At 37.0% G+C, this 21,334-nt stretch overlaps 1 protein-coding gene across 2 annotated transcripts in view; it reads left to right on the forward strand.

Annotated features, from left to right (window-relative positions):
- Window positions 1-21,334, forward strand: part of TAPT1 (transmembrane anterior posterior transformation 1) — a 65,497-nt gene that overhangs the window by 39,242 nt on the left and 4,921 nt on the right. For both annotated transcript variants that reach the window (XM_008017823.3, XM_008017824.3), the window contains 8 exons: window positions 280-377; window positions 551-620; window positions 7,967-8,047; window positions 11,348-11,457; window positions 12,846-12,905; window positions 13,297-13,365; window positions 17,027-17,103; window positions 21,030-21,190. In XM_008017823.3, the coding sequence (XP_008016014.2) occupies window positions 280-377; window positions 551-620; window positions 7,967-8,047; window positions 11,348-11,457; window positions 12,846-12,905; window positions 13,297-13,365; window positions 17,027-17,103; window positions 21,030-21,190 (726 nt within the window). The remainder of the gene's footprint in view (window positions 1-279; window positions 378-550; window positions 621-7,966; window positions 8,048-11,347; window positions 11,458-12,845; window positions 12,906-13,296; window positions 13,366-17,026; window positions 17,104-21,029; window positions 21,191-21,334) is intronic.

Consider the following 21,334-nt stretch of genomic DNA (forward strand, 5'->3'; position numbering starts at 1 on the left):
TACGGAAAGAACAAAACAACCCTGTTCCAAAGGATTCGTAGTCTAAATAAATGAATGTGTAGAGGTACATTTCCACTTTTGTTCATTTCATGTGGATATCCTGTCAAATTTATATCAACTATAGCTAATAGGGAAATTATGAAGATAATATAATACTTACGTGAGATGATTTAGAAAAGAAAGTCATCTTCTTTCTTTATTGTTCACTTTCAAAATTTTGTAGTATTATCAGTAATAATATGAAAACAAATTTAAGTTTTTTCCTTGACCTTCTATTAGTTTTGCATGCAATTCTTATTATGGTTCAAGCAACAACTCTCAATGTAGCTTTTAACTCACACAACAAGTCTTTGCTTACTATCATGATGTCTAATAATGTAAGTATGAGATTTATCTTACATTTTTGAAGTTATATGGGCATTTCAGCTGCAATACTCTGGGTGGGATAAAATTCTTTGTTCTATATGTTGTTCTCCCGGAAGTTTTATAGGAAGCAAGTCCAGTTTTTAAACTGTTATAATCATAAAGATATTTCTGTTTACTGTTTCAGTTTGTTGAAATTAAAGGAAGTGTTTTCAAGAAGTTTGAAAAGAACAATCTCTTTCAAATGTCAAATAGTGGTATGTACGATTAGATTCTACTTGAAGTTCTGTGCGGTATTTTGCAGTTCATTCTGAAATCCTAATGGCACATTTTCTCTGGGCCACTGTTTCTTCAACTTAAACTGTACCTTCTCTTATGCTATCAACATCTTTACTAGGTTTTCTTATCTTTGGTTACTGTAGTTACAAGATGTTTGAGATAAAAAATTAGAAACATTTGTGTACCACCATATGATACTTTGAGAAGCTTCTGAATAATCTAGAAATTTCTCTGAAGTGGGTGGTATTATTCCATTTTATAGATGTGAAAACTGAAACACAGAGAAAATAATTTGACTTCTCCACAGTCACACAGCTTCTAGGAGAATTATGGCTGTGAATCTCAGAATGTCTCTAAGTCCTTAGCTTTTTTAGTTATTATTTACTGCCTTCATTCTAATCCTAAAAAGTGTGAAGGGACAAAATTTTTTGCCTGGAGTCGGTGTCTTACATAGTTTTTGAAAGCCAGAGCAGAACAGTGTAGTGGATCATGGAGCCCTCAAGAACAGTCCCAGGGGCTCTACCAGGGAGTGTGCTCAGAGTCAAAAGTGTTTTCACAAGAATATGAAGACATTATTCATCTCTTCTGCCATGGTGACATTTGCACAAGTCATGAAAAAATGGTAGTGTTTTAGCATGAATCCAGACAGATGTACAATAGAGAGGATCCCTAAAGGAACCTGGCTTGATGTCCTTGAGGAAGGTGAGGCGTGTCATGGGGGAGGCGTGTGGGCTGGTTGTAGATAAGAGCACACATGGCTCATCCAAAGCAGTGCTTGTCAGTGTTTTTGCTTCTGGGACCCTTTTACGTGCTTCAAAAAGTATGATGATCAGCTGGGCGCAGTGGCTCACGCCTGTAATCCCAGCACGTTGGGAGACTGAGGCTGGTGGATCACCTAGGTCAGGAGTTCAAGACCAGCCTGGCCAACATGGTAAAACCTCGTCTCTACTAAAAATACCAGAATTAGCTGGGCATGGTGGCAGGTGCCTGTCACTCTGTAGCTGTAATCCTAGCTACGGACTCTACTCTGTAGCTGTAATCTAGCTACAGAGCGGGGACTGAGGCAGGAGAATTGCTTGAACCTGGGAGGCAGAGGTTGCAGTGAGCCGAGATCGCACCAGAGCACTCCAGCCTAGGTGACTAGAGCGAAACTCCATCTCAAAAAAAAAAAAAAAAGTATGATGATCCCAAAGGACTTTTATTTATATGGATTATGTCTCTCGCTATTTACCATATTTGAAATTAAAACTGGGAAGTTTTAATAAAAATATTACATGCTTACAAAAATAACATTTCAATAAAAAAGATATTTTCTAAAACAAATTAAAATTTAGTGAGAAGAGTTTCTCAACAAGTAATGCTGGAATAGTTGGATAAAAGTTAAAAAAAAGAACTTTGGCCCCTCCCCTGCCCAAGAAAATTAATTCATTGTGGTTCATAACCCTAAACATAAATGCTAAAATTATAAAACTTTTAGAACAAAATATAGGAGAATACATTCACAACCTTGGTCTAGGCAAACATTTTTAGAGACCACACAAAAAGTACTAACTATAAAACAAAAGAGAGAAACTGGACTTCTTCAAAATTAAAATGTAGGATCATAAAATTTAAAAAGTGAAAAGACCAGCCACAGTACTAAGAGAAAAGATTTGAGATACATTTATCTGACGATAGACTTTTTTTTGTTTTCTGAATATATAACAAACTACCAATCAATAATGAAAAGACAATCCAGTTTTAAAATGGGGAAAAGGCTTGAACAGACATTTCACAAAAGAAAATCTATAAATGTCCAATAAGGTCATGAAAAGCTCTCAGCATTATTAGGGAAAAATGTCATTGGAGAAAGGCTAAGTAAAGCCATAATGAGATAGCACTGCACACCCTCCAGAGTGGCTGCTCTTGTAGCTTGACAGTACCACAAGTTAGTGAGGATATGGATTAACTGGCACTCATGCATCGATGGCGTGAGTGTAAAGTATTACAACTGCTGTTTTTGTCCATTTCTTACACAGTTAAATGTTCACTTGCCCTGTAATTCAGTGCCGAAAATACATTTTCTTAATAGGACTTGTTGCAAGAATTATTATGGCAGCTTTGTTCATACTAGCCAAAAACTGGAAACAAGCCAAATACCTATCAATAGGAAAATACACAAATTGTATATCCGTACCATAGAATACTACTCAGCAATTAAAGATGAAAGAATGAACTCCTAATAGTGTCAACTATGTTATGTCTCAGAAGCATTATGTTGAGCAGAAAAGCCAGACACAAAAGTGTACATAATGTATTTCGTTTATATGAAGTTTATGATCAGAAATAATTCATTTATGATGATAGGAATAAGAGAGGTTGCTTATTGGGCATTTGGATTGACTAAGGGGACTCAAAGGAGCTTTCTGGGTGATGGAACTTCTTTCTGTATTAAGGGCTTGGTGTCACAAGTCATGCATTGATCAGAACTCATCACATTATATATATTATATATACTTACATAGTATATAAGTATATATATTATATATTACATATACTTTTATGTAAGTATATATATAATATATAAGTATATATATTATATATACTTAAGATCTGTGCATTTCACTGTATGTAAATTTTACCTGTATATTAGACAAGGAAAATAATGGCGTATGAATATGTTAAAACAAACAAGTTACAGGAGATTTGAAAACTAAGCAAGGAATGAAAAGAACAAATGGAAAACTTGAACATAAAGCCTAGATGATTCTATGAGGCCATGCTGGACCTGACTCTCAAAGCTCTGAGGGGCAGTTCGCTATTAATGTTCCTCACCTTTCAAGTGCAGACTGCCAAGCGTCGTGAATTAGACATGAAAGAGGAAGGAGGGAAGGTACTAAATTATAGAATACTTTGCTTCAGTAGTTAACCATGAGTAAATTGATTCAGCTGTAAGCATTTCATTTGTTGTAGAAACCATGGTTTTTAAAAATTAATTCATATTAGTAACCTCCTTTGGGTAAGCACTCTTTATAGAGACTTAAACTAGACACGCAAATCTTAAGTTTTAAGGGTTTTCAATCCTTATGTATAAAAGCCTCAAAATTATGAAGAGGAAATTGTGAAATGTTTTTAACCTCATGGCCAGCATGTTGATGTAATTAATACCCCTTTTCATTTTTATAAATGGGTTCCCCAGAATTCCAACCTCTTATCTTAGAAAGATTAGGGATTCAATATTTGAGTTTTAAGAAAACGCTGGAAAAAAAAATGATATAATGATCAGGTATGCATATCAGTTTACAAGAAATTTGGACTTTATTTTGGCTTAAAATGATTACTACTTAGCACCAAAAAAAATTACCTTTTGCCGTAAGCAAAGTAGCTCGTGTTACAATGCACGGTGGTCTGCATTGTACCCTTTAAGAGTTTTGTAAGAAATTAACTGGGCCGGGCGCAGTGGCTCACACCTGTAATCCCAGCACTTTGGAAGGCCAAGGCAGGCAGATCATGAGGTCAGGAGATCGAGACCATCTGCCTAACACGGTGAAACCCCATCTCTACTAAAAATACAAAAAAAAAAAAATTAGCTGGGCGTGGTGGCGGGTGCCTGTAGTCCCAGCTGCTCGCGAGGCTGAGGCAGGAGAATGGCCTGAACCCAGGAGGCAGAGCTTGCAGTGAGCCGAGATTGCGCCAATGCACTCCAACCTGGGTGACAGAGTGAGACTCCGTCTCAAAAAAAAAAAAAAAAGAACTTAAGAAAAAAAAATTCTAGGCAATCTTGCTAACATTACATGTAACATTCAGCTATTAAAATGGAAAGATCAGGAGTCACCAAGAAGTGCTTTTTACTCTTGATATGAATATGTTGCCTCTTTCACATGCTTCAGTAGTAGTTACTTAATGAGAGCCAGTCAGCAGGGATACTCATATTGGCTATTTTTTTCTTATGAATTTTCCTATGAATTTTTTCTCCATCAGAAGTTGACTTGCCAGATACATAGTGTAAGTTTTAGTCCTTCATGCTGGTTTAATATAGAAGACTTCATGGAGAAATCTGAGAGTAACTTTACCCCTTTCAGTGGTAGCTCACCGTATGTTTTCTTTGGAGGAATTGCCTGAGGACATGTGAAAAGTAGTTTAGTTAATAAAACCAGGTTTTTAACAACTTATCCTTTTCTTCACTTCGTTATATCATAAGCATCAGCTGAATGTGGAACCCCAGTCGTTCTGGTTCGCATTCTTGAGATGAAGAATTTTAGGTAGATTTTTACCCGTTGGTAATGTGAACTGTGCATTTGGAAAGGTCCTTCAGAAGTTAGGTTGTCTGGAGTAAGCTTATAGCTCACTTAACACTCTTAGAAGCCTGCAAAGCTGCAATAAATATGGATGTTTATTGGAAATAGTCACTCATTTTATATTTAAAATGTGACTGCAAATATGTTAAAATATATCCCTGTTAGTGGTAATATAGCAAGGAAAAATCTGAATATCAGACATATTTAAAAGCATTAATACCAGTGTTTTTAAGCTTCTTGATAAAGGTTAGGAGAAAACATTCTTAGAAATTTTAATTTTTAATTAATGTAAGAGTTCAGTTCTAATCCGAACCCTGACTATTCTGAAGATGAGATATGGTATAAATTTGTTGCTGATTGCATTATTTATCTAATATATGTTAGATTATCAGTATGAGACTCTGTTATTCTCATAGAAATTTTATTTCTTTTTATATCTTGTTTGGAGACACTTAAAATTTGGATATTTTTTAACTCAAATTTTAAAAGTCAAATCTTGATTTTATAATGTCTATGTAAAACATTTAAATGTAAAAGTTGTGAAAGTGTAAGAATAAAATTTTCAAAAAAATCTTCACATAACAACCTCATCTTTATAGTTATAGTTTTATATCTTTATCTTATCAAATAAAGATACAGTTAATTTTTATGGTGTCACTTTTTAATATTTAAGCTTGCCATCCTTCACATACTTCATCTTATAAAATTGCATTTATTTACCAAATTTATCCATTTTTATTAATATCTTTTTTTGGAATAGTCTGCTTTTTTTTTGAATAGTCTGCTTTTCTAAAATTTGTTTTGGGCTGGGCACAGTGGCTCACACCTGTAATCCCAGTACTTTGGGAGGCCAAGGCGGGCGGATCACCTGAGATCAGGAACTGGAGACCAGCCTGGTCAACATGGTGGAACCCTGTCTACTAAAAATACAAAAATTAGCTGGGCATGGTGGCGCATGCCTGTAATCCCAGCTACTCCGGAGGCTGAGGTAGAAGAATCACTTGAACCCGGGAGGTAGAGGCTGCGGTGAGCCAAGATCATGCCACTGCACTCCAGCCTGGGAGACAAAGCAAGACTCTTGTCTCAAAAAACTAAGAAATCATAAAAAATAAAAAATAAAATCTGTTTTGCCTTAAATATACCTTTAATGAGATAGGTTTTCCCCTTTCATCAGTATCCTTAGAAATGAAATTATTGCAGATTTTCTCTATACTTGCAGCTGCCATGTGCCCAAAAATCAAATACAGTTAGATTAATTCTACAGTAGTTTCGCTTTGTTATATTAGAGTTTAGAAAAGTTACTTTGGCTCATTTCAAATAGTGTTTTAAATTTCTCAAGGTCATTTATTTTCATATAATTCTGTAATGAAACAAGTCTATATTACATATTCATGTTTGGGAAGTATCAAAAATAAATACGTTTCATTGTTAAATTCATTTATGGAAATTAGAAAGGACTTAGCACACATATAGGTGCAGCTTGGTGAATAATTCTACAGAATTCTAATTAAAGATACATTGGCAAATTTAACCCCACGAATTAAGATCCACAGTTAGCTATAGTAACAAAGAATATATTTTGTGTCAGACTTTGATGGAACTTATTCTAGGGCAGACTTTTCTTAGTTTCCTTTAACCTGTATCCTCTTTTAACGTCACAGAATAAATTAAACGTGTGATCTAGAACGAATCAAAACAGGTGCGCCTGAAAACTCCACGTGGACTTGCTCCGGAGGTGCCCTGCCTCCTAAGGAGGCATCTCAGTGCTTGGTACCTTGAGACTCACTGTGCCCTGAGCTCACACTCCAAAATGTAGTGCTGCATAACGAATGGTGCTTCAACTTTGGAAGTAGGAAGCAAGTAGTGCCCACTGGGCTTTGAGGGAGCGAAGGCACAGCTCAGACCCATCACTAATAAGGAGCTGAGCTACCCTGAAAAAGAAGGTACCAGCAACTGACTGGAAGAGCTTAAGGATGTAGGGAAGGTACAGAGAGTAAAGGCCAACTCACTTATAGAGAAGGAGGTTTTGCTGTGGAATAAAAGTTTTTAATCACATTGCTAGAGAATAATGAGGAAAGGTGGAAGTAAAAAAAGAGAAGCAAGGACAGTCCCATGAATTACATCAGGATGAAACTGAAATTCAGAGCACTTATAGGAGGCGTACCATGGCTGAATGATATGGGTGAGGCTTGCAATTATTGAGGCATTGGGAAAGTAGGGAAATGACAACAGACTGTAAAAAAACTTTTGAGTGGGGTTGTTATATGAGTGATTGTTTCTAGTCACAGCCCCCACTGTTACACAGCCATGGGTGTGCCACTCTTAACTGCAGACAAATTTATTTCATCCCATTTCTTGATTACATAGTATCTTAGACTGAGAAAGTTAACAGCTTAAAAGTGAAATGTGTACACTGGCCTTTAGCAATAATTCAGTGATTTGATTTTATTAAATTCATTCCACCTAATCTCAGCACATAGTTATTAGTTTATGGTAAATATTATGAAGCCCAATTTGGGGTATTTTCCCTCAAGTTCTGCCTACACCGCAAGAAATGCTATTGTAATAGCAGGATTCTCTCAGCTAAAGGACTCATCAGTTCAGTAATTGTGTACTATTTACCAGATTGGAAATAGTCTGGGATTTTATACAGGGATTTTATTACCCAAAGTCTTTCATTTTACTCTTTGCTTCTATTTTTTCTTCTGTAAAATGGAAACAGTTGTCATATGTCCCCAAAGACCATTGGAGGAATCTGATGACCCAGTCTGAGCAGTTTGATCGTGTGAATACTTTTTGAAGTTAATAGAAAACTGGAATTTCCATACTAGAATTATGTTGGCAAAAGAAGTCAGTGGCTTACCAAGATAGCACCAACCTATATATATACACGCATATATATATATATATAAAGTTGTATATTTATGGACATTTATACATTGTCTAATAATTTCATGTTCTGACTAAAAGAATTGTGTCCTATATGTACTTTATTGTGTTGTTTATATACACTACAGTACTTATATGTTGATTTTTTTTTCTTTTAGATATTAAGGAACGATTCACAAATTATGTGCTTTTACTAATAGTGTGTCTGAGAAACATGGAACAGTTTTCTTGGAATCCAGGTAACTCACTCTTAACAAAACAATGTCTTATAATTTTCCTTCTAAGCCAAAATCGTTCTTTTACACGGAATAAAATGAATATTGCAGAAAGCTTCAAAAGACTTTGGCTGTTTTACTGTTTGGGTGTTGGAGAAACAATGATCTGTCACATAATGACATTTCAGTCAACAATAGACCACATATACAACGGTGGTCCCATAGTTTCTAATGGACGTGAAAAATTCCTGTCACCTAGTCTCCTAGTGTGCTTTTCTGTGTTTAGACATGTTTGGATACACTTACCATTGTGTCACGGTTGCCTGCAATATTCAGAATGATAATGTGCTGTACAGGTTTGTAGCCTAGGAGCAGTAGGTTATACCATATAGTCTGGGTGTGTGATTATACCATCTAGGTTGTGTAAGTACCCTCTATGATGTTCACACAATGACAAAATTGACTAAAAACACATTTCTTAGAATGTGTCCCTGTTGCTGAGTGACACATGACAGTACCTGTTTCAGTAGAATGGATTGGGTATGTTTTCTGTGGTGTGGTGGGTTGCTGTCATTTTCTATAAACCCCTCCGTGTCTCTGGAGCTGTATACTCAGTAGGTGAGTGCACCCTATTATACCTGGCAGTTCTGAGCCTCTCTATTTTTAACTGTAGTGTGCTTTAGTTACCTAAATCCAGAAAGATCATTTTCATCTTAGGGGTTGACCAGAAGAACCTTTGCTCTTCCCTAACATTTATCTTTTACCCATTGATTAGCATTTTAAGTAGGGGTAAATTAAATATAAAGTAAGGTGGAAATTTTGCTACTTAGGTACATCTCTAAATTCAGGCTGACAGGAAATTGTCAACATTCCATGAATTTTCATTATCCATTCAGTTAGCAGACATTCACTGAGCGTATGCTAGTTTCTAGGCACAAGGGCAGGCACTGTGGCAAATGTAGAAAATACTAAGACATTTGTAGGACTTACAGGCTAATTAAGGGGAAATGGGTAATTATAATGCTGAAGTGAGCTAAGTGGGAAATGATCAATTTCTCAGGTATCTCAAGTAATTTAGAGTTTTTGTTTGAATATCTGACGTTTTTGTTGGAATCTCATTCTTAAAGGATGAGACCATGTTTTAGATTTCATTTATTACTCCCAATATTATATATGTTATAGGCATTTATTAACTTACTAATTTATTTTAATTCATTGGTAATTTTCAAGTAACTGAAAAATCAAAAACATATAAAATGAGAGATATGCTCTTGGAGATACATTTTCAGAAGTTTTTTTCGTAGAGAAACCATAAGATTAAATGATATCTGACAGCAGCTGGAGTAGGCTACCTGGCTTGTGGTGGAAAAGCCTCTTCCTCCACACACACAGCTAGATTCATTGAGTACCCAGATTTTTTTCAGTGAATGGTGATATATTTCTTTATAACTAAGTCACCTAACAGGGTGTCCATGAAGGGCAGAGTGGGTATATGTCACTGGTTCCAGTAGAGTACATGTAGGATCAGCAATTCCCAAAGCTGAGTGGTTAAAACAAAAGACAAATAGTCTTTATGCCTCCTAGACAGCTGGATATTTGAAGTCATTCTCATTTATACTGTGACTTTTAATAAATTATCTTGCGTCCTTTATTACTGCTATGGCAGATAATATGATAAAAGGAACACTTGCTTTTATTGATGAATTCACCATTTTCACTCTTTTTTTAGGTTTATTAAAATTTCTTTAAAAAAACCCAACAAAGTGCCATTTATGGAAGGTTGCTCTAAGTTCTCAGGGTCATGAGGAATATAAAAACAGCACTAGCCATTTTGTATGCCAGGAATATTGCTGTGCACCATTATCTCATTTAGATCTCATAATAATTAAGTGTAGACACTTACTATCCTTACCTTGTGGTTGAGGAAGCTGGAATTTAGCTAATTAAGAAACTTGCCCTTTGCCAGTGATGTTGATTCAAAAAAAAACTTGCCCAAGGTCATATAGCAGTTAGTAGCAGAGCTTATCGGAGAAAGAGGTCCCTTGATTTCTAAAACTTGACGTAATGCCAGACTCACAGAAGCTGCCTACACTGTCAGCCAGGATAGCCCAGCTGTGTGGTCTCCATCCCATCCTCCGGCTACCTGGGTCTTGAGTTGCTATGGGTCCTTGTCAGTGTTTCTCCCTATCTTTTTCTTGCTGTATCCCACTCTTACATTCTTTTCCAAGTTCTTAGCAGGTTGTCTGTGGGTGTGTTTTATCAGGCACCTGATACTGAATTGGCATTAAAAATTTTTTTAATTGATGCGTAATTTTCATAGTTTGGGTGTGCAAGTGATAATTTAATGTATTCATATACTTTGTGAAGATCAAATCAGTGTACTTGGGATATCCATTATCTTAAATATTTGTCTTTTTGTTAAAACCGGTGAAATTCTTTTATTCTACCTATTTTGAAATGCACGGTAGATTACTGCAAACTACAGTTACCCTATTTATCTATCTAACACTAGGTCTTACTTGAATAGACATTTAAATGTGATAATGGTGAGCAAATTTATCAGGTTAACATCTGCATGACAGTGAAACAAAGGATTGATCAATATCTTTAAGTTGTAGTGATCAAAGAAGGAGAAGATTGCTCATCTGCAAAGACTACAGCACATCTCTTCTAGCTATTTACTGTCACGTTGAGGCAGCTCTGGAATTAAAGGATTTTCTAAGGAACCTGCTTAATCTAGTCATCCCATCAGCATGTCAGCACGTAGGCTTCGTAAAGTCAGAGGCTCTCTGCTAAACCCCCGGAGCCCGCTTGTAAAGCAGTTCTTGGCACTTAGAAAGTAATGAATAAGTATTTGGGTTTTTGTTGTTCTTGCTCTGTCGCCCAGGCTGGAGCGCAGTAGCGCCACCTCAGCTCTCTGCAACCTCCACCTCCCGGTTCCAAGCAATTCTCCTACCTCAGCCTCCCAAGTAGGCAGGACTACAGGTGCACGCCACTACTCCTGGCTAATTTTTGTATTTTTAGTAGAGATGGGGTTTTGCCATTTTGGCCAGGCTGGTCTCAAACTCCTGACCTCAGGTGATCCAACATGTTGGGATTACAGGCGTGAGCCACTGTGCCAGGCCTGAACAAATATTTGTTGAATGAAGTATCCTTTAACTTGATACAGTATAGCTCTTTTGGTAAGGGTTATAATTGAATACTAGTTCATCATTTACTGAAAATACAGTTTTGTCCTAGAGATTTCATATTTCTCTGGTAGCCTGTGATATGGATTCTGTTCATATTAAGATATTTCATTGTTTTTCTCTTTTCTATTTATAGATCATCTCTGGGTGTTGTTTCCAGATGTCTGTATGGTAATTGCATCAGAAATTGCCGTGGATATTGTAAAACATGCCTTTATCACCAAATTCAATGACATTACTGCAGATGTATGTATTTTGACATGCACTTTAATATTTAAAGTTTACTTCTGTTGCTTAATTTTTAAAAGTTGTAGAATAATAGGAGTTTATTAATACTTTAAAGTCAGAATTGTAATTTTAAATTTCTAAAAATTATTACACTATCGAAAGTATTCTGTTTTAATATTAGGCAATGCTAATTCCATATCTTGGGGTAGAAGTATAGACCAGCCTGTAGTCAAAGTCACAGTGTCACTAACTCAAAATCATTCTGATCAGTTAACACTGTCATAATCTGTTTAAAGACTTTAAAATCACATTGTTTCTATTTTAAACCTTAGACCATCAAAACTTTTCTCTCTGGCTAGGTTTTTAAAATATTTTGTATTTAAAAATTGATTTTTTTCCACAATTATGAATAGGTTCCTGGTAAGTTTTAGAAGACGAGAGCCTTACGTTTTTCTGGTGAAAGTGGTTAAACTTTGGGAAATTTGTTTTATGTTTTAATCAGATGTTCTGGATAATTTCTAGAAATAGATATGTGGCTATAGATTTATTGCACATAAAACATAAGAAAGTTTCCTAATGTATTTCTCATTCCTGCCTCAGTCCCAAAATAAATAATAGCTCCACAGTTTTCTAGATTTTACTGGGTGGTACTTTTAATAACAGTCTCACAGTAATATTTGTTTTATTTCAAAAGGAAGTTATTTAAAATAAAATGCAGTTGCAACAGCTGTGATTTGATTATGAGTTTCTGAATGTTTTAATATACTTAAAATAAATAGTTTTGTACTTTTTTGTAAAGCACTGATAAAGTAATTTCACCATTTACTTTCTCAACTTTCTCGATGCAGAATGATTCCCTTTTCATGGGATCATTTATTTAACATCTGAAGTCAAAATTAATAGGCTTGATTGAGACACTTGTGCAATTTTTAGTGGAAATAGTCATTCACAAGTGCCTTCATATTTACTGTGTTCCCTAACTTAGTTTTATGTCTTTTTCAGCATTCATTTTTCTCAGAAGGCATTATTATGGTTAGATAAACAGTAATTTTTTTAAACTATTCATTTAATTTAAAATTTCAAAATTATTTTATATACATTACACTACTTAAAATAGTCACTCTTCCCCAAATTCCAAACTCTCAGGATCATAGTCATTGGATATTTATTCCCCTTTAAAGAAAAACTTTTAAAAGATCTATGAATGTTAAGAGTTCATGGGAATTAAGGTTACTTTTTACCTTTACTGTAGGAAAACAAATAAGGAAATTATGCCCAGATGTCTGCTTGGTTATTAGCACTTGTTCCTGGTTAATTATTAAACGTTTTCATTAATAAAATCTAAGTCTTTCCGCATGATATATTTTTACTATATTACTTAATATTTCATTCTTATTTGTCTTTAGGTCTACAGTGAATATAGAGCCAGTCTTGCTTTTGACCTTGTTAGCAGCCGACAGAAAAATGTGAGCATTTATCAAGGGCATAATCCGAAATTAACAAAGGCATAGTCTGAAATTAACTGAATAATGCTTAATTTAGCATGAAATATTAACTAAAGGAAAGCTACATAAACCTACTTATCTATTCTCAACACTAAATAAACATTTACAGATTAAGAATAATAGTAATATTTAACATTAAGTAGTGTATGCTCTTTGCAGCATTTTAAGTTATTCAACTTTGTATTTAAGACTTGTGAACATTTGGATTTGCACGTCCATTTTATAAGTGCCACATTCTGTTCTTGCTCCATAGCCTCACCTGTTTAGAACATTTGCTGCTAATAAGTGAATAGTACTTTTAAAATGCTGTTTAAATCCCATAAATCTGAATCTTTTGCTCCTCTCTGTTCAGGCGTACACTGATTACAGCGACTCTGTAGCACGGAGGATGGGCTTTATTCCTCTCCCACTAGCTGTTTTAGTAAGTGCATACTTTTTAATGTTTTTTGTAACAAAGCCATCATTATAGAATATTAATAAATGGATTATTAATATGATTGTTTCAAAAGGACTTGATATAAAAATTAAGGGTAAATAACTTGGAAGAAAATTTTGTTTTAAATTATAGCAATAGCTTATATATCCAAATATCTATTGGTTGAGCCATCCAATAGATAAGTGACGCTAAGTTGTTTTATGTAAATGGCTTTCCTAACAATGAGAACACTCTGTTTTGCTTATTCATTTAGTAAAAATATTTTTTAATGGAAATACCTGAGCATGGGCATTAACTTGGCCACTGTAACACATGTTGGTGGGAGTATAAATTAATCCAGTATTTCTACAAGGCAATGTGACAGTATCATGCTTTAATTCAGTCATTTCATTTCTAGAAATTATCCTAAGGAAATAGTTATAAAAGAAGCACAGTGATTTGTGGGCACAGCTTTGCATTTCAATGACATTTGTAATAAACTTTAGAAGCAAGCGAAATAGGTTAAATAAATTATGGTGTGCCCAAATGAAGACATATTCTCTCTCAGTGGTAATTAATACTTTTAAAAAATTGTCCACACTTTTTGCAATGAAAATTCCTGCTCTTATACTCAAGAAATAGTATTTTTTTCAAAAATACTACTGAAACTTACTAAATCAACCCTCAACAAGTCATCAACTTGGAATATTTTAATGAATTGCCCAGAACAGGCTTGCAAATAGTTTCTAGCAACATTAGGCTATAATAATGTTAATTAAGAGGATTTGTTTAGCCTGGCTTAGTGGCGTGCACTTGTAGTGTTAGCTACTCAGGAGGCTGAGGCAAAAAAAAAAAAAAAAAGAAAAATATTTGCTGACTGCACTTGTATTTGATTATGTTCTTTCTTGACTATCTATTCTAACATCAAAACAGATGCAACCAGCCAGGCACGGTGGCTCATGCCTGTAATCCCAGCACTTTGGGAAGGTGAGGCGGGGAGATCACCTGAGGTCAGGAGTTTGAGACCAGCCTGGCTAACTTGGTGAAACCCCATCTCTGCTAAAAATACAAAAATTAGCTGGGCGTGGTGGTGGGTGCCTGTAGTGGGCGCCTGTTATCTCAGCTACTTAGGAGGCTAAGGCAGGAGAATCACTTGAACCTGGGAGGTTGCAGTAAGCCAAGATCGCGTCACTGCTCTCCAGCCCAGGCGACAAGAGCAACACTCTGTCTCAAAAAAAAAAACAAAAAACGCAACTGTCTTTTTTGCCAAAGGATATCTAGATTTCTATAGCTGCAGTCTCATGCAGATCAACTAAGAAGTGTGTAAAGAAAGGGAAGATCATACCAGCTATATTTTAGACCAGCTTCCTTGACTTTTTTTAGATGACAGATGATTAATAGGCTTAATGCTATTTAAATTTCAGTGTGATTTTACAGATAACCACATTAATTTTTAATATAATTAAAAATGTTTAATTTTTAAAACATTTTTAATTATATTAGTAGCTTGCTTATTACATAATAATATAGCTTTCTTTTGCTTGGGAAAAGGAACTAGAATTTCAGAAAAATGGAGGCTTCCAAATAATAAAATTGTTTGTTAAGGGCTTAAGAGATTGATAACATTTGTTTACTACAACTAGAAATATGAAACGTACAAGTATAGGGATAAACCTACATGGCCTGAGTTTTTTTTTTTTTTTTTGGTAAGGATTGGTCAAATGATTGGATTTAAATATGATCCTGCTTTGCCAACTAATAATTGACTTATTTGTCTAGTAACTTACTTGTCAGAAAATTCATAATTAGGCCGGGTGCGGTGGCTCAAGCCTGTAATTCCAGCACTTTGGGAGGCCGAGACGGGCGGATCACGAGGTCAGGAGATCGAGACCATCCTGGCGAACACGGTGAAACCCCGTCTCTACTAAAAATACAAAAAAAAAAACTAGCCGGGCGAGGTGGCGGGCACCTGTAGTCCCAGCTACTCCGGAGGCTGAGGCAGGAGAATGGCGTAAACCCGGGAGGCGGAGCTTGCAGTGAGCTGAGATCCGGCCACTGCACTCCAGCCTGGGCGACAGAGCCAGACTCCGTCTCAAAAAAAAAAAAAAAAAAAAAAGAAAATTCATAATTAGTATGAACTTTTTTGATTTAGTATTTAAAAATTTTTCTTCAGTCTTTGTTTTATTCTTTAAATGAGTTTTTATGGCTGTTATAGCAAAATATTCATGAATAATTAATAACTGACAAAACACTTTTGGAACACCTCCAGTGTGCTGAAAGGGGGTTGTATAGTTAGGCAGAGATCTAGTGGGCTTCCTTCCACAGCACTTTGCTCACAGAGCTTCGTTGTGTGCCACAGCTTTGGCAAGCATCCAGGAGCCTTGAGAAATATACCAAGGCCTCCGTGACAAGTTCATTCTTTAATTAAGGTACAAGGATGGCAATTTTTTTCTTCTAAGCGTTACGTTAGGTCCTAAAATGATTTTATATCTGAAAAAAGAAAAATTGTGTATTAAAGTCTCATGGAAATTAGACTGAGTAAAAGTTAACTGATAATATGCTAGATAAGGGTGTATTTAAGCCTTAAATGTGATCATTGGTTTGCCTTTCATATTAATGAATAAAATCCTAGAGTTGTGTTAACTTCAGTCACAAATGCCTATACAGTAGACATTATTACCCTGTTAGAGACTGTGACACAGTTGAGGGCTTCCATTGTCACTTTTCTCATAGTTAGAGTTTATTGAACATATGACAATCCATTGCCACACCTCTTCCCAATTGTTCTTTTATTAAAAGCATTTGTAAATGTCTTTTTAAATGTGTACTGTGATGTTTATTTAAGATACCCTAATAGACATTTGATAACTTGACATTACTAGATAAGACCACTTCTCCCTAAGTCTCTCTTTCTCTTTTAACATATGGGCACAGCTGCACTTATAATATGTGGACATTTTCCTTTAACTGATTTCACCAGATTTATTCAGCAGACTTCCAAGGATAACGCTGTTATTCCTTTATTTCTGTGAAAGAAGTAAGAAAATGGGTATTTAACTATAACTATCCAAAAGAGAGAAATGTTTCAATGTTTGTTTAATTTTGTAATAGTGTTTAGTTTTTCTAAATACAAAACTTTTAAGGTTCCATTTTTCCTGTGTTCCCTGTGAGTTACTGGTGGTTCTTCAAAGAGTCAAAGAAGAAAGGATGGGGAGTGGCGGGGTGGGGGGGGAACAGGAATAAGAAAACACCCACCAAATGATTCTAGTTCTGGTGTGGACACATGTAGCAAGATGAAATCATTTGTACTTTGCAGAATAATATTTTATAAAAATCAGCTGCTTTGCATCTCTATGAGGTATAAGTACATGTGTCGTTCATGACCTAGGTATAGGGCGGACCTCAGAGAGTCCACAAGAGTGAAACTGTTGCACTAGCCACAGACATCCCAGATTTGCTTGAACCAATCCAAATGTACCACGGGTTTCACAAGCAGGCAGATTTTGATACAAATCGACAAATTTGCCTTCTTGGATTTTTAGACAAAGGCCATAGATTTATGCCTAAAATGTTAAAGTCAGCATGGAGAAATCTTTTTAAGTATTAACTAATAATTCTGTGGTTGTGTGTTCTGTTTGTGTGTTTTTGTTGGTTTGTTTCTGGCTAGCTCATCAGAGTTGTAACAAGCTCAATTAAAGTGCAAGGAATCCTGTCCTATGCCTGTGTCATACTCTTCTATTTTGGGTAAGATTATTCTTGAATATGTTTTTGGCTATATAGTAAAGCATAAATGCAAGATGTAATGGAAATTAATAGCATCCCAATCATACTACTCCCAATCTATGCCGGGGGCTTCCTTTCAATAGCTATACCTCCCAGTGTACTTATTTGTGACTCGGTTAGATTAACTACACTGCTATTTGGTAGTAGTATTAATAGTACTTTAGATTTTATTTTAATTTTTAGCAAAATCTTAAAGCCCTTTTTGCTTAAGATTTAGGTTTCACTCACTTTTTTTTGATGAATAAAAGCCTGCCATTGCAGACATGTTTTCATATTTAAAAACATCTTTGACCCTCCAATATGTTTGCCACATTGAATTGTTCAGCACACTGTAGGCAGGCATCACATAAAACCAAATGTAATGCACAAGCGTAGGTTTTCTGTGACCAGTGGAATCCATCTGCAGGTTTGTTGGTCTCATGATCTTACATTTTAGTTGGGGGAGACATACAGTAAATTAACAACTAATTAAGATAGAAATAAATGGTATGAAGAAAATAACAATATAAAATGATGATTTTGCCATTGTTACTTTTCTCAAGAGGTGAACAATGATAAAGTAACCAGACCTGGCATTCAATTAACTTACTGAAAAATGAAATGGGAAACCTGTTCCACCCTCGCTTAGGTGGTGTGCATCAGGAGCTTCACTCAGGGAGGGGTGGGTGTTCTGAGAGGGGTCGAACTTTAATCCCTCCAGAGGAGAAAGGTTGGAGGGTAAGCATAGCAGTCACAGTTTGAGCGGTGGATTTGCTTAGTGTTCCAGTTTCATGGTTTTTTTAGTGTGTTTTTCACATTGTTTCCTGCCCAGGGCTTAGCACACTACCTGGCACGTGCTCAGGAAGCTTCTGTTGAAGTAGCATGGGAATAGTCACTTACTGTCTGCACTTTCTACCTCTCCACCAAGTATCCTGAGTCATGGGCCTGCTTCCCAGCTCCTGCAGTGCCTGGCTCAGGCCGGTGTCCTGCAGAGCTGCATGTAGGTCATTTCAGTGTTTCACACAGGAGGGTGAGGTTCTAATCACACTGTACAGCATTGCCTATTTTTTGTTTGAATGAGTATGTAAATAGTTTACTATATTGAGGTAACTCTTTTCGTTTTTTGACATTAAATAACATTAAGACCTTCCTTTTCTAATGTAGAGTCTCACACCGCACCTCAACGTTTTTAACATTGTGCTGTGTTTACCAAGTGGTATTGCTGTAATCTCAGTGGGAATAATTGTTTGACAATCTAATATTCTAGTATTTTTTACATAATAATCACGAAATGAAGCATGTATATGCTACATCTGAAAACCTTTGTTTAGTTACAGTTGCCTGTGCATAGTTCACCAAGGGGGATGTACTTTAATCTTGAGTTACTTAGAATTCAGGGTACCTGTGCCCCCAGCCTCCAGTGTCGCCTCCCTCCCCATGTTGCTTCACTTCTGCACCTGGATAGCACAGCCAGACAGATCTGCTTAGTTTTCTACTTTATTCATCTACTCTAATCCTCATCTCAGGATAATTCCTAAATTATCCTCTTCTCCTTCAGAAACTTTCTCAAAACTACCTTGTCCATGCCTTCTTTATCAATTAACTGCACCAAACCCAAGAATCTGTCTTCAGTTAAAAAAATAAAATCAGAATTCAGTTGGGCCTCCTGAAATAAAATGCTGAAGTTTTTCCCCACCACACCCAGTTTATTGTCTTTCCCTCCAGACTCACTCTTGCCAGCTAAGGTGGGAGGACTTGCCAGCCTCTGCCATTACTGCTCTGCTCAGCGCTCCTCAGGGAGCAGCTGCTCAGCAGCAGGGCCTGGGCCTGGGCTGGTCTAGGGCTTGGCCACAAAGAAGCCAGACAAGTTCCCTGCCTTGATGTCACAGAAATTCCAGACAACAAATAGACAACAACTAGAAAAGCAAGTCACTCTATTGACAGTTGGTAGGGATCGTTAGGAAGAAAAGCACAATAGTGTGAGGAGATGAATGGGAGAGGCAGACACAGCCACCGACAGTTGGTAGGAATCGTTAGGAAGAAAAGCACAATAGTGTGAGGAGATGAATGGGAGAGGCAGACGCAGCCACCTTAGAGAGGGTGGCCAGGGCAGGCCTCTCTGGTCGGCTGGTGTTTCAGTAAGGAAGGGAGCTGTGCAGCCACCTGGGAAAAGCGTAGGCTTAGCAGAAGGGCACAGGGACACAGGCCTGGTGGAGGAACAGCAGGCGCCAGGCAGCTACAGTAGTCCTTGGGCAGCCATGGGGGCAGAGGGCCCGGGAAGGGGAGACCATGAATGGAGCTGAGCAGAAAATGGCATGGTGGCTCATGCCTGTAGCCCCAGCACTTTGGGAGGCTGGGGTGGGAGGATTGCTTGAGCCCAAGAGTTTGAGACCAGCCTGGGCAACATAGCAAGACCCCAGATCTACAAAAAAGAAAATTAGCTGGGCGTGGTGGCATATGCCTGTGGTCCCAGCTGTGCAGGAGGCTGAGGTGGGAGATTGCTTAAGCCCAGGAGTTCAAGGCTGCAGTGAGCCATGATCATGCCACTGCACCACAGCCTGGGTGACAATGCAAGACTGTCTCTTGAAAAAAAAAAAAGCAAGCCAGCTTCTTCACTGGCTATAAAACTGGCATTGAAGTTAATGTGAGACTTTTTTCTTCCCATAATTTTTTCCAGATTTATATTGAATGCCTTAAAATATTCATATTCTTTGACCCAGAAATTTTATTTCTGTAGTCATAAGTATCTAGGTATCCTAAGGAAATACAGATTTAACATGTTTTCTTAATCAGAAACTTTTTAGTAGAAGCAAAATATTGAAAATAATCTAAATATCCAGAAATAAGAGTTGTTTGGGGCTTTGTTATTTGATAACCCATACAGTGATGTTATAAGGCCATTTAAAATAATGTCCCTGAGGAACATTAACTGATACAGAAAAATATTCATGATACATTGTTATATAAATAACAACAAGAGTAACAAAATTGCTTGCCATTTCTGTGTGCCAGGCACTGCTCTGAGCACCTTACCTGACTGCTCTCCTTTCCAGATTAGCTGGTCGAGTAGCTTGCCCAGGTGCACACAGGTTCTAAGCAGTGGACTCAGGACTCCACACCGACACACTTCACCCCAGAATCCATGCTTTGTCTCCTGACTCCCCTCGCCTACTGCCTTGTAAAATAGACCCTGTTTCTATACAGCAAGAAAGTACAAATGGAGGCGTACTCGGAGAAAGCAACTGAAAGATAACATACTAAATGTCACAGTGATAATCATAAGGGTGTGGAATCGTGTAACTTTATTATTTTTTTGTTCATCTGCATGTGCTAAATGTATTTGTTGTATAATAAAAGAATAAATGTTAAAATGTTTAATACCAGGAAAAAATTCTAAGTTGTGTAATTTCTTATAAGAGAACTAAGGAGGCCAGGCGTGGTGCTCACATCTGTAATCCCAGCACTTTGGGAGGCTGAGGCAGGTGGATCACGAGGTCAGGAGTTCGAGACCACCATGGCCAACATGGTGAAACCCCCGTCTCTACTAAAAATACAAAAATAGCCGGGTGTGGTGGTGGATGCCTGTAATCCCAGCTACTCGGGAGACTGAGGCCAAGAATTGCTTGAACCCGGGAGGCGGAGGTTGCAGTGAGCCAAGATCGCGCCACTGCACTCCAGCCTGGGTGACAGAGTGAGACTCTTGTCTCAAAAAACAAAAAGAAGAAAATAAGGAATTCCGAAGTTTTTCTTTGTGGCAAAGAAGCCTCAGAAAACTCAAGATTTGTGTAAATTTCTCAAAATCCCTGACCTGCCCCCATCCCATGCTCCCTGCCTTCCCCTTAGCCATGAGCATTCACAGGGATTTAGATGAATTCCAACGGAGGTGGTTTGTTTTGTTTCTGTTTTAGGTTGGTATCCCTGAAAGTACTTAATAGCATTGTGCTGTTGGGGAAATCGTGCCAGTATGTGAAAGAAGCCAAAATGGAAGAGAAGCTGTCGAATCCTCCCCCAGCCTGCACTCCAGGCAAGCCGTCCAGTAAATCACAGAACAAATGTAAACCCTCTCAAGGTAGGTTTGGTCCCTTTCTTCACTTCCCTGGATCATTTTCAAATAGTTAAATCACAGTTCGATCAATGTTAAGCAACGCTTTAAAGACTGGTTTCACTTTGCCTAGGTTTTTTGGTCTTTTAATGGTTGTGTTTTAGATCCCAT

The sequence above is a fragment of the Chlorocebus sabaeus genome, chromosome 27 (genome assembly GCF_047675955.1).
Source record: "Chlorocebus sabaeus isolate Y175 chromosome 27, mChlSab1.0.hap1, whole genome shotgun sequence".
Taxonomy (NCBI): domain Eukaryota; kingdom Metazoa; phylum Chordata; class Mammalia; order Primates; family Cercopithecidae; genus Chlorocebus; species Chlorocebus sabaeus.